Raw genomic sequence first — 12960 nt, 5'->3', positions numbered from 1 at the left:
TATGAGACAATCGGACCCCACCCCTTTTTACATAAAGGAGCAAGACTGTGATTCTAATCTTTCCATCATGACTATGTGGTTCTTTTGTTGGTCTTGAAAGTAACTTTTTCCTTTGTCATTCTCGTGACATATCTCCTAGCATAAACCGAATCTGCAATAGGTCTATTCAAGAGTTTTAAATTACATTTCAAGACATTCCTGGTGATTGTACATTAAAGTCTGTGCCTCCACATGTTTTTGTCTAGACCATGCTAAAGGAAGATGTCCAATAAGTGTTCACAATCCACTGTATGTGTTTATAGAGAAATAGGGAGGCAGTCAGCAGCTGTGGTAGCCTTATTCAACCAAGCACAAAACAACACATTGGCTTTTCAAAGTATTGAGTCTCTTTCAGGTTAAAATGTAGAATCGTCACTATCCATAATTATTTTATTTATAGTATTTATTTTAATTGTGATTTGCTCTAGTCTTTGTAAATCACTAGAGCCTTTAATTTTAAACAATGCATTATGTAAAATACATTATGTTGTGCATTTAACCATAGTATTAAAGTTGGTTTACGAAAAAGTACATATAAACCGAATAACACAAACATCACATTAAAAAGTATTTTTCCCAATGTAATGACAAAACAGAAAAAAATTTAAAGTTTAAGTAAAAGGGTTGTTTCTGTCACAAGTTTGGACTGGTCAGGACCTAAATGCAGAACTCAGGTCAGGCAGGTACCCAGTCAGACAGGTTAACAGGCAGGAAGGTATGAGTTCAACAAAGTTTATCAACTAAAAATCACAGCAAAAGAGAGGCTAAAAGGCTAGATCAAACAGAAAACAGGGGATAATGTAAGTGGCCACACATTCTTTAAACTTCTACAGTAAACATCAGAATAATCAGGTAATTTATTTCAACAGTTAATAAGAATCAGGGATATAACTGGTTTGCAAAGGAAAGTGCCCAGGAAGTTATTTGTCAGTTTTGAGGTAGAAATAGGTAGAGGTAGAAATAGAATCAATTCCAGCAGACTACAGACAGTTAAATAACTTAATTGCATCAGGTAAATAGCTGGAATAGCTGGACAAAGGTGAACTTGAAGCGTGATCCTGAAGTGAAGAAAAACTGCAGGAGCCAGAATGAAGACAGAACAAACTATGCAGGAGCAAATCGTGAGGGCAGCTCAAATAATGAAAGGGCTTATGAACAAAATTAATTCCAGGAGAAGGTGTGTGTTTGTGTGTGTGTGTGAGGACTTAATTAGATGAGTGTGAAAAGATGAATGTAACTGAGTGTGTGAGTTAGCAAACTGAGGACTAGACAGGGGAAAAGATGAGGATTATGATAGTTTCATTGTATGTTTAGTTATTGAAGGATTTAGTTGAACATGAAAAATATTCCAAAACCTTTAGAACATTAGTAATTCAAATAATAACAGATGGTTTAGTGTTTGCATTGGTAAAGGCAGTCGTCCACGGACCACAGGGTCAGTGGTTCAATCCCCGGTCCCAGGCAAGACATTGAACCCCTAACAGTCCATCTCCCTCCACAGCTGTGCAGTATAAATTGGGGAGGGTTTTGTCAGGAAGGGCATCCGGCGTAAAAACTGTGCCAAATCATCATGCGGACAATGATCCGCTGTGGTGACCCTGAACTCACGGGATAAGCCGAAAGGACAAAAAAAAAAAAGAAAAAAAAAAGCAGCCTACGTCTGATCAGAATAAATTTTTAATCTGAATGAGAGGGAGGGTTTATCCCTTTTCTTAATCTGAGCAACAGGAAAATTTTGCAATGTTAACACTTGATCTGATTAGTTCTCTATGGTTGGACTAATTATGTTCCTTCTGCAAATGTGTGCCTGGTATGCAGGCAACAATTTGAATACTTGATGAGTTATCTTTTCACTCTTGACAAGCTGTGAAAATCCCTACTGCCGTATTTCGTTATGTCGGGTTTACAACTTCATTTTGTCGTGATAACAAGTAACTCCTTTTGAAAACAAAGATTATTTTCTCGTGATAAAGGGCAAATAACTGTCTCAGATTGCATCAGTCACAACTAACACCTTATCGTTCAGGGTTTTAAGGTTTTTGTAATAATCATGTCATGTTGTTATGGGCGACAGTGAATATAATATATGCTATTTGATGATTTTTGATTAATGGATGTGTTAAAGTTGTAAGCCCCCCCGCAATCCCCCACTCCCACATCACTCAGTCATTTGGATTTTCACAAATCATCTCGTTTATGTAACCATAGTAACTGTCACGTGTGGGTTTGGCTATCTCATGAAGCGTCATGTGACTCTTCCGGTCCGAGCTGGACATCGGAAAATGCGGAAAAGACCGACATCTTACGAAAGCTCCCGAAACCCTGGTCTCCTGGCAACCACTGTATTCAAAATTTCTGTTGGTCGCGTCTTATAATGGTAGTGAAGACCAGAGTCCGTTTCAAGTAGTAGCACGGAAAATAATATTAGTAAATCAAAATGCCAAATGTTGAATTGCTCTCAGACCGCATAGCTATGGCAGGTCGGCAGCTGCGACGCGACACAGAAATAGAAAGACAACAGCGAATTTTTAATGACAAAATAAGGACTATTGGGGTAAGTGGATGCTAACATTTAGCTAGTGTAGTTAGCTCTTAACTTTGAAACACATTGAACCAGCTGTCATTTTACAGGTAGACAAAGAAGGACTAGATAAGCAGGTGAAAGGGAAGGAGAAAGATGAAGAGGCAGAAAAAGCAATAGAAAACGCACATGGTGAGATAAAGGTCGTTTCTCTTGTAACTCCATTTGTTTTAGCCAGGGTGTCCTGTGCCCTGGGTTAATAATTTATAACACAAAAATTGTTTATCCACTTGAATGATGTCAGAAAACTCTGACCGCAAACAGTACAATATCTACTATAAAAATTAGATCTTTATTTCGAACATCATTTGGACATTCATAGTTACTAATGAAGTGCATGATTTCTGCGTGTGGTTGTGTGTTTTATCTCCATATAGCTGCTGAAATGCTCCATAATAGCAAAGTAGCTTGCATTCTCCATAACAGACAAGTTAAAGAGAAACGAGCAATGAAAAAGGACATTGTCAACTACTGGCATCAGAACCAGCAGCCATGGACCCAGCGGGAGTATGACCTGAATGACCCAGACCGCTATAGGAAAATGGATCCAAGTGATGCACAGATGATGCCTCCTGGCCTGGTTGGCGAGGATCCTGAGAGTGAAAGCCGAAAGCAGAGACAGAGAGAGCAGCTCAGACAGTGGCTGACCCAGCAGCAGAATGAGCGGGCTGCAAAAAGGCATCAACAAAAGCAGGAAGGTAGCTTTCGCTATTCCCATACAGAATGCTCACCCCTCAATTAATTAATTACACACACAAAATAAATAGCTTACTTCACATTCTCCAACCTTCAGAGCAACAATATGACAAAAGCAGTGTAGAAATAAACAACAAAGCTCTACAGCTTCAAAGCCTTGAGTTGGAGAGAAGAAAAGCAGAAGCCATAGCCACTAAAGAGTACAATCTGGCTAAGGTGAGTCAATATAGTATTTCACTCTGACTGTGAAAACATATGTCTAACTTTAATGCATCAAAGAAGGCATGCACTTGTTTGCACCCTGAGATGCATACATTTTAACAGCATGGGCTCTGAGTCACATTCAACAAGAGCACACTGATGATTTCTGCTTTGGGAAGATCCAACACTTGATGCACAACAGGGACTTAATAGTTTTAAAACCTTCAGAACCTTTCTCTACTTTTGAATAAATATGGCATTAAACATAATTCAATTTAATTGCTGGTTTCAAGTCCTAAACCTAGTTAAAGCAAACCCATTTAAGCATGACACCAAAAAAAAAAAAAGAAGAGAAAACTCATTCAACCGTTGCAAATGACCCAACCTCAAATATTTTTGTTGCAAAAGTATGCAAACCCATTCCCTTGATTAAAGTGGTGTGACAATTTTGCAACAATAACGAACTAAATAATTCCAGTAAGTGCACATTGGCTTGGAGAGACTACTCAACCCAGCTTACAGAAAAGCTAAAGCTTGGGGATGTTAGTTGGCTTCTTAGCATAACCTGCATGCTTCAGCCTCTTCCAAAAATTTCTGTAGGATTAAGGTCAGAATTTCTATCGGGTCATTCCAAAACATTATATTTCTTGTGCTTACGCCACACTTTAGTAGAATAATCTGTGCGTTTAGGCTTGATGCTTTTCTGCATGATCTTCAGTTCAAAAACGGATTCCTCAACTGCATTCAGTAGAATTTACTGTATAAAACTCAAAATGTATGGTTCCCTCAGTGACAGCAAATCCTCCTGGTCCAGAGGCAGCAAAGCAGCCCCAGGCCGTGATATTGCCACCATCTCCCATATAGGATAAACTTCTGATGCTGCAATGCAGAGCTTGATCTTACAAACACCAGCATCCAAAGCATTTTATCTATACCACAGTAGTTTTTTTTATTTGATCACGTCTTAGTTAATATGCAAAAATAGGAGGTTCATAAACTTTTAGGCACAACTGTATATACATGTGGTTTATGTTGTACTAGCCTTTGATGAAGAATAATCCTTTTACTACTAATGCATGGACAGGCAAAGACTAAAGAAAGGTGTCGTCAAGAGCAGGCATGTAATGACAAATGCAATGGAGCAGACACCACAAACCAACTGCTCACAGGTGCACATGTGAGACCCAGCTTGGCTTCAGAAGGAGTGCCTGGCCTTTGGAGACCACCTTCTGAGTGTCTGCAACAGGTCATTCAATTCCAGAAATATCAAATAGAGCAGAAAAAGGTAAATCTTGAAGAAGATACACAAATCATTAACTTCACATTTTCAATAATTCAAGTGTACTGTCTAGATCTGATCAGTGAACACAGCTCTGTGTTCACTGATCATGTGTGTCTGTGCCTCTGCAGAGGACCGAGATAGAGTGGAAGCAAGAAGAGGACCATTATGATCGCATACGTTTGGAATCAGCTCGCACAGCTCTGTTATTAGAGAGGCAGCAGGCGAAACTGAACAAGCAGCTGAGAAGACACCTTGACAGCACCAACACTAAACTGGCCGAAATACACAAACAACAGTCAGTACTATTTTAAAAAAAACACACAATTTCATTCTATGCTAATTAAATTATCTTACTGTGTTTGTAAACTTGTTTCACTTTAAGGAAACCGGACATTGAAAGAGGATACATTGATGACAGCTTCTTCTCCAAATTCAACAGTAGCGCAAGATGATGGATGACACGTTCCACTGATAGAAATAATAATAATGCTACACAAGAAAGATATGAAATAAACTAAACCACACAGACAACCATCGGGTCTTTTAATTATATGAAATTTAGTTTGACAGTTCAAAACAATTATATGCAGATTGTGTACAACTCCAATAAATAAAAAGTAGACTCCGGAAATAAAAACAAAATGCAATGATTTGCAAATCTCATCAACCCATATTTTATTAACAATAAAACAAAAACAACATATTAGAAGTTGAAACTGAGACATTTTACCATTTCGTGGAAAATATTAAACAACGCATCTCAAAAAAGTTGGAACAGGGTGATGTTTACCATTGTGTAGCATCCTCTCTTTTAACAACTGCCTGTAAACCTCTGAAAAGTGAGGAGACCAGTTTCTAGAGTTTTAGGTGAGGAATGTTGTCCCATTCAGCTGGTCAACAGTCCTGGGCCTTTATTGCTGCATCTTTCGTACTATGATGCAGCAAATATTTTCTATTGGTGAAAGGTCTGGACTGCAAGCAGGCCAGTTCAACAGCCAGACTCTTCTCCTGTGAAGCCTTTGATGGATGCAGTATGTGGTTTAGCATTGTCTTAATGAAATATACAATGAATTCCCTGAAAGAGACGTTGTCTGGATGGGAGCATATGTTGCTCTAAATCCTCCATGTACTTTTCAGCATTGTAAGCTGCCCACACCATAGGCACTAATGCACCCCCATACCATCAGAGATGCAGGCTTTTGTACTGTTCACTGATAACAAGCTGGATGGTGTCTCTCCTCTTTAGTCCACAGAACACAGTGTCCATAGTTTCCAAAAAGAATTTAAAATTTTGATTAATCTGACCATAGAACGTAGAACAGTTTGCCTCAGACCATTTTAAATGAGCTTTGGCCAAGAGAACACATCAGCGTTTCTGGATTGTGTTCACATATAGCTTCTTCCTTGCATAACACATCTTTAACTTACATTTGTGGACTGCACAACAAACTGTGTTCACAGTGATTTCTGGAAGTGTTCCCGAGCCCATGCAGTGATGTCCAGTAAGGAATCATTCCTTTTTTAATGCAGGCCTCGAAGATCACGCAACATCCAGTTTTGACCTTCAGCCTTGTCCCTTTGCACAGAGATTCCTCCTGATTCTCTGAATCTTTTGATGACATTATATATTGTAGATTGTAGGATCTTCAAAGTCTTCACAATTTTACATTGAAGAACATTTTCGGAAATTGTTCTAGAATTTTTTGATACAATTTGTCACAGATTGGTTTTTAAAGATGTGTTGTTGCCATCACATTTAAAATGTGCTGATATTTTTCATGAAAATATGTCAGTTTCAACATATGATATGGTATGTTGTTTATATACTAGTATAAACAAAATGTGATTTGCTAATTATTGTATTCTGTTTTTTTTTACGTTTTAAACATCCCAACTTTTTTTGAATTAGGGTTGTAGATAATTCTGAATCACATTCAAAAAGAGCTTATAAAGCATTGTTAAAAAAAGTGTCCTGCGTGAAAAAGGATTTCATCCACCCTATTCCAAAAATGTATCTTACCAAACACAAGCAAACCAAAGAATGAAAGAAGCAATTAAAACTTAGGCAACCCTGAATCTTAATGTGTAAATACATGAAAATTCTTAAATAAACTAGACATAACATGTAACCTCTGATGAAAACTGTTGTATCAGTATAGTTCAAGTACTCACTGTATTATATAAATAATATATTGTTCTTACCCCAAACTTGCTCTCCTGTGCAGAACTGTTTACATTTTACATTTATGATTCACCAATGCCACAGGTCATTCCTTTTCCTAACAGAGGTTTGAAAACATTTAGAAACTGGCCTAAATACAGTTTTGTTTTTTTTTAAATAACACATTCTTTCTAAAAAGCATTTTTGGAGTTGTTGCAGAACTTATTCCAGCTAGTCTGCCACAGAGCTAGAACTTTCTCCTGTTGTTTTGGAGTCAAAGAACTATACCTGAAAGACAGAGAAATATAGTCAGTTGGCTAACTTCTGCCCAAGCCATGTGAAAACATTAGAAGTTTGTAAATCACACTGCAGCCAAACCTCACCTAATCGAGTTTATGACCAATGCTTTGAGGGAGCCTATGTGGGATCCAAGGCCACCAAAGCCCACAAAAGCTTCATAGAAATCATAAGAGAGGCCAGAAGCGCCAAACAGGGCAGGGTCATCTGAACTGATGACCACTGGGTGGTTCTCTGACATTAGCACAGCTGCTGGATGGTTTCGGATATCATTTACCAGCTTCAGCACCTGAATAATGAAATGCAATGAGATGTTTGTTTACAAGATGCAAAAACATTTCACTCTCACTCACAGTAATACACTCAATAATACAGCAACTTTAATTGTTATGTGCTGGAAAGTCCAGCAAGTGCCCTCTCGTGAACAAACCACTAAAGACATTTAGAAAATTAGAGGGACATTGAAGAGTATCTGTTGTGTTTGCAGTTTGATTATTTACCTGCTACACATGGTGAAATGTATGCTGAATTGCTGTGTTGTAGCCCTTTCTAAAGTTAAGTGATGTGAGGTAGCAGCTAATGAAAACCTACCTTGCAGTCATCCCTGTGTATTATGAACAGGACTATCATTGCTAATTAAAGAAAACAATTCTTTATAAGTTGTTCTGGTTTTGTATAAATATGCATATTTAATGTTTTGCATTAAAAATCAAGTTTCAAATTCAATATTAATCGTTGACTAATCAATTGTTAATTTAATTGCTAATTTTACCATTGTGAGACATTATTGTTTTTTGCTCATATCAGTCAGCATGACTTTGACCAACCTCATATGCAGCAAGCTGCAATGTGCTGTGTGTTCTGACACCTGTCGATCATGGCCAGCATTACATTTTTACCATATTGACCCCTGGCCAACACAACATTAAATCCACCAGCTGTACACTCCAAATGAGTGCTATGCAGGAGCGGAGTCAGACAAAGTCTAAGTAAAAAATAAAATTAAGAAAACATTTCTTCTCCTGAATATTTAGCTGGAGTACTACAGTACATCCACCTTATACATATAACTGTCAACTGAGCTCTGAAACATACATTATAGTTCCCGAGATGACAGTGTACCTGGTTGGAGATGGGGCAAACTTCCACAGCCACCTCTTTCTTCTTGGAAATATTCCTAGCCACTGGGTGGCGAAGCAGAGCAAATCCATGGCCAATGCGTGAAGTATTCAACAAAAGAGCGTCCAACAAGTTCTGGTCCACCTCTGTGCCCTCAAGATCTACATGTGGCACAGAAAAATCAAAATGTGACTCTTGATGTTTGTTTGACTGTTGATGATCTCACTAATAAACAGAGTAGACAGTTTCAATATAGAAACCGAGGAATTGAGAGAAACTGAGAAACACTGTAAAAGCAGCATTCATGGCAGAGCTCCTGTATTGTATTGCATTACATTGTACACATTTACCTAATAAAGTGGCCAGTGAATGTATCACACTTCATACATAGCTCTGAAACTGTATCACTCTTTTGGCAAGTTATAGCATTTACTGTACCTCTGTTTCAAATTGTGTTGATTGTGTGAATTATTATAAAACATTCACCAAAATGGATTTAGTCCTTTCGTGAAATCTATAATAGCCTCACCTGTCTCTCCAGCATGGAAAAAAAAAGGAAGTGGGACCCCCCTTTCTGATGGGAGGGACAAGGCATCTCTGAAGTACCACAAGGGTCTGCCTCTGTCCTCACGGCCCACCTGTACTTGCAGAGAGAAAGTAAGACACAAATGACATCAATTGTGTTAAAGTGCTAAGTATTGTTTTCAGCTTTAACATAGTTGAGTTGTATTTTACTGTGTGCCCACGGCCACTCTGCTGCCTCTCACCAGGTCAAAGCCAGCCATGATATCTGGGAAATCTCTATGCAGCTTCATAGCCTCCTCTACTACTCCAGTCATCGCAGATATATTTATTCCTCTGAAACATACAGTGTGATCAGTCCGTATACTGACATGTTTATGTCTACTGCTAACAAACAAACAAACAAACACTATGCAATTCAGATTAATTTGTAAAATCTGTTTTATATTCATTCTGAAAAGTCACCGATGGACAGTGAAGATGATTCTGGCTCCAAAGAAGTCTGGGTGGTCTTCTGTGAACTGCCTGGTGACCTCCTGGTAGGTCTTCAGAGTCCAGGTTCTATCATGAGTGCTGCCGTCCAACTCGTATGTCTGAGTAAAAATAAATAATATATAAACAATTGTAAAATAACGGAAAAGGGAATTGAATTACCTGATCACGCTAGCCATGACATTAGGTTACCTCTGGTAGTAAAGCTCGCACTTCCAGATACATAATATTGTCCATGTAGAACTCAGTGAGGCCTTGGTAGTAATAGTCTCTGAACACAGGAGCATATGTGACCAGACCCCACACTGCAAGAAAGGCCTGTTCAAACCTATCCCATACTGCATCCTGGCTGGGATACACGGTTTCTGGATCCTGTTGAGTGAAGAGTGTCAGGTTGCCCATGATGCTGAGAGTGCAAATAGGAAGACGACATCATTTAGAGTCAGGCAGTATTGAAGTGCATACAATTACATTTCATACTGCGATAAATTTGCTCCTGCTGTGCTGTTTTCAGCCCCGCAAATAAAATTTGATAAAATCCTTGTGCTCCCTCTTTTAACTGCATCAAACAGTTGTGTCACCTGTTGTCCAGCTCTGTGGCGTTTATCATCTTTGCCCTGAAGTTTTCCAGCAGAATCCAGGGAGAGCAACGCGGCAGAGGCTTGGGCCCCTGAGACGAGAAGATGAATCTGACAGACTGGTTGTAGGTAAAGCACATGTAGCAGTGTGGCCGGTAGGTAACGTTCTTAACCAACCACTCGACATCAACCATGGAGAAGTCATGGACATGAAGAGCTCCTCCTGAAATGGTGGATTATAGAACAGTGTCTTCTGTAAAAATACTCTGGAAGGAGAAACCCAAATTTACCAACTTTACCAAGTTTCCAAATAGTATGTGACCTGCTCTAGCATGACAATTATTACTATAACAATTAATGCCATTTTTTTCCTTAATTTGCCACTATTAGTGGTCCAATACATTAAAAATGCCCATCCTTAAGTTCAAGATGACAGCTTTAAATTTTTTTTCTACCAAACATATTCAAATATTGCCTATTGAGAATATAAAATGAAATGTTTATGTAGAAATGACAATTTAGAAATCATCTGCATATTTGTCCATATATTATCTGTCAATGAACCTAATCTTTTGATCTTTTGATTTTAGCAGTGTACTGTCCAGTTCAGAAGACATAGAGAAATTTGTGTATACAGGATTTGTGTATCAGTGCAAATTTTCCTAGCGCTTAACTTTTTCCACATTTTATGTTACAGCCTTATTTCAAAATAGATTAAGTTAATTTCAGTTCATTCATTTTCCTCAAAATTCTACAAACAATATCCCATAATAACGTGAAAGAAGTTTGCTTAAAATCTTTGCAAATTTATTTAAAAAAACAAAAAAATAACCCCATGTACAGTATTCTTAGTACTTTGTTGAAGCACCTTTAGAATCAATTACAGCCTCAAGTCTTTTTGAGCATAATGCTACAAGTTTTGCACAACTATTTTTGGGTAGACATAACACTTGTCATTCAGGCCAAAGAGTTTCAATCTTTGTTTCATTACACCAGAGAATTTTGTTTCTCATGGACTCCTGGTCTCCTGGTCACTGTACCATACAGGCATGACTGGTGGAGTGCTGCAGAGGATTGTTCTTCTGAAAGGTTCTCCTTTCTCCACAGAGCAACGTTGGAGCTGTTTCACAGTGATCACCTGGTTCTTGGTCACCTCCCTGGGTAAGACCCTTCTTCTCAATCACTCTTGGACAGCCGGTTCAATGCTGAAGAAATTTTTCTGTACCTTTCCCCAGATGTGTGCCTCAATAAAACCCTGTCTCAAAGGTCTACAGAGAATTTGTTGGACTTCATGGCTTGGTTTGTGCTCTGACTGCACTGTTAACTGTGGGACCTTATATAGACAGCTGTATGCTCTTCCAAATCATGTCCAATCAACTGCATTTCACACACGTGGACTCCAATCAAATTGCAGAAATATCTCAAGTATGATCAGTGGAAACAGGATGCACCAGAGCTCAATTTTTAATAATTTCAAACAAACTTTCTTCACATTGTCATTATGGGGTGTTTGTAGAAGTTTGTGGAAAATAATAAATTTGATCGATTTTCCACAAAAAGTGGAATAAAGTTAAGCACTGGGAAGTTTTTGTGGATGCACTGTAGCTTACATTAACTCAGTTAGTCTTTGTGTACAGATTGAACGTACCTTTAGGCATCTTCTGCAGCAGCTGGAAGATTGGACTAGTCCTGATAAGGTGTCTGGCTTTGAAGAAGTGCATTGCGGGAGGGAAGTCTGCTCTCTCTACTTCCTGCTGCTTCATTTTAAAGAGAAGAGCATCCAGCCGCAACTCGGCATCAGTCAACAACATCCGGCCACCTGTCTGCATTGACGCTTCCAGCTCCATTAGAGCCTCTCTCTGCCTGGGGTCTGGGGCGGTCATGCCACCGGTCAAGTAGCAGAGCACTAAACAGACCACAGCCGCATGGGGGCGCTGCAGCTGCATTGCCATGGTCCAGGATATCAGCTGGTCGTGAGAAAAAACAACGGGCTACAACCAAAACACACACAGAGAAGCGCTTAAACCTTACTTGAAGAACTGAAACCAGCTGCTATACTCGCGCTGAGCTCAAAATAAATAAATATTTGCTCGACTTTCAACATCAGCTCGAACAGTGAAAACAGACAGATGTCTGTAGATCAGCTTACTTTTTTCTGCATTTCTTACACATCTCAACACAACAGCGAGGCGCTGCTAAAGTGCTAAAGCTACAACTGTATGACTGGTGTATGAAACAGGTGGAAAATAAAAACAAAAAAAGAGCAGCAGCAGTCTGCAGTCGCAATTATGAGTTTAACATTTGCTCTTCTATGACAGAACACAAATGTCTTAAGTTAGATTACCTTGAATATAAGAAGCTTCTACAGCGGGCGAGAAGCTCTACTTCACAGTTACAGTAAAGCACAATAGATAAGCTGGCGTCGACAGCTGACGACGCTTTGTAAACAATCCACAGAAAAGCGCCACACCACAGCCAAACTTGTTAGACGGTATCAGAAATAAGTGTGACGTTTAGTCAAAAGCCGGACTTTATTACGGCAAAATTCAGCGATAAAGCCACAGTAGTTCGCAGCACGCTCTGTCTGATTTCACCTTTGTGTTCCCTGAAGTATGCTTATGCTGCGTTCGGGGCCACATCGGAAATTGCCGAGAATGTAAACAATCAGTATTGGTGACAATGACTCGTGTCACAAGTTGTGATTTACGTAAATTCAGTCAGAAATCACACACAGTCGTCACATTTATTCCAATTTATTTAAATCACATTTATTTAAAAAAGACTTCATATTAAGAGTTTGAAAAATGTTTGTGTCCGCTGTATTATTGTTTGACATCAGAACATAAGCCTCCTGGTGAGATTGGAGCACGTAGAGGGGCTGTTTTACCCGCTTTTTCGAGAGGATTTCTCAAAATCCGAACTGAGTGTGGCTCGAATGTAGCAGCAAACTGTCAAATCCCCCGCTACATTATCCCCGCCCTATTTGCTATGA

General features: G+C 39.0%; 2 protein-coding genes across 3 annotated transcripts; one reads left to right on the top strand and one right to left on the bottom strand.

Moving 5' to 3' along the window:
* The first annotated feature begins 2368 nt into the window (after nt 1–2368).
* On the top strand, nt 2369–5330 carry ribc2 (RIB43A domain with coiled-coils 2). Its single transcript, XM_067502555.1, has 7 exons — nt 2369–2593; nt 2671–2752; nt 2998–3318; nt 3414–3532; nt 4602–4802; nt 4928–5094; nt 5182–5330. The coding sequence occupies exons 1-7, from the start codon at nt 2477–2479 to the stop codon at nt 5249–5251; spliced, it is 1077 nt and encodes a 358-aa protein (XP_067358656.1). The 5' UTR covers nt 2369–2476; the 3' UTR covers nt 5252–5330.
* Nucleotides 5331–5449: 119 nt separating this feature from the next.
* ada2a (adenosine deaminase 2a) lies at nt 5450–12599 on the bottom strand. 2 transcript variants are annotated; one of them, XM_067502553.1, is made up of 10 exons: nt 12313–12599; nt 11617–11959; nt 9972–10191; nt 9583–9796; nt 9364–9491; nt 9144–9234; nt 8906–9014; nt 8380–8537; nt 7344–7546; nt 5450–7248 (listed from the first exon to the last, which is right to left on the bottom strand). In XM_067502553.1, the coding sequence occupies exons 2-10, from the start codon at nt 11918–11920 to the stop codon at nt 7152–7154; spliced, it is 1524 nt and encodes a 507-aa protein (XP_067358654.1). In that variant the 5' UTR covers nt 11921–11959; nt 12313–12599; the 3' UTR covers nt 5450–7151. The 2 variants fall into 2 exon arrangements, with proteins under 2 accessions (XP_067358654.1, XP_067358655.1); XM_067502554.1 differs by having other exon boundaries at nt 11617–11935.
* Nucleotides 12600–12960: the final 361 nt, after the last annotated feature.

Source organism: Channa argus, chromosome 4 (assembly GCF_033026475.1).
Source record: "Channa argus isolate prfri chromosome 4, Channa argus male v1.0, whole genome shotgun sequence".
In the NCBI taxonomy this organism is placed as follows: Eukaryota; Metazoa; Chordata; class Actinopteri; order Anabantiformes; family Channidae; genus Channa; species Channa argus.
Note: the sequence above shows the minus strand (reverse complement) of the source record. Positions and strands in the feature narration are given on the sequence as shown.

Bases quoted from the DNA above. Each gene is read 5' to 3' on its own strand.
- ribc2 (XM_067502555.1), top strand. From the start codon at position 2,477: ATGCCAAATGTTGAATTGCTCTCAGACCGCATAGCTATGGCAGGTCGG. The intron at 2,594-2,670 runs GTAAGTGGATGC...GTCATTTTACAG, and splicing joins ACAAAATAAGGACTATTGGG to GTAGACAAAGAAGGACTAGA. The intron at 3,319-3,413 runs GTAGCTTTCGCT...TCCAACCTTCAG, and splicing joins GCATCAACAAAAGCAGGAAG to AGCAACAATATGACAAAAGC.
- ada2a (XM_067502553.1), bottom strand. From the start codon at position 11,920: ATGGCAATGCAGCTGCAGCGCCCCCATGCGGCTGTGGTCTGTTTAGTG. The intron at 9,797-9,971 runs GTGACACAACTG...TTGCACTCTCAG, and splicing joins GCCACAGAGCTGGACAACAG to CATCATGGGCAACCTGACAC. The intron at 8,538-8,905 runs GTGAGGCTATTA...TGCCACATGTAG, and splicing joins TTTCCATGCTGGAGAGACAG to ATCTTGAGGGCACAGAGGTG.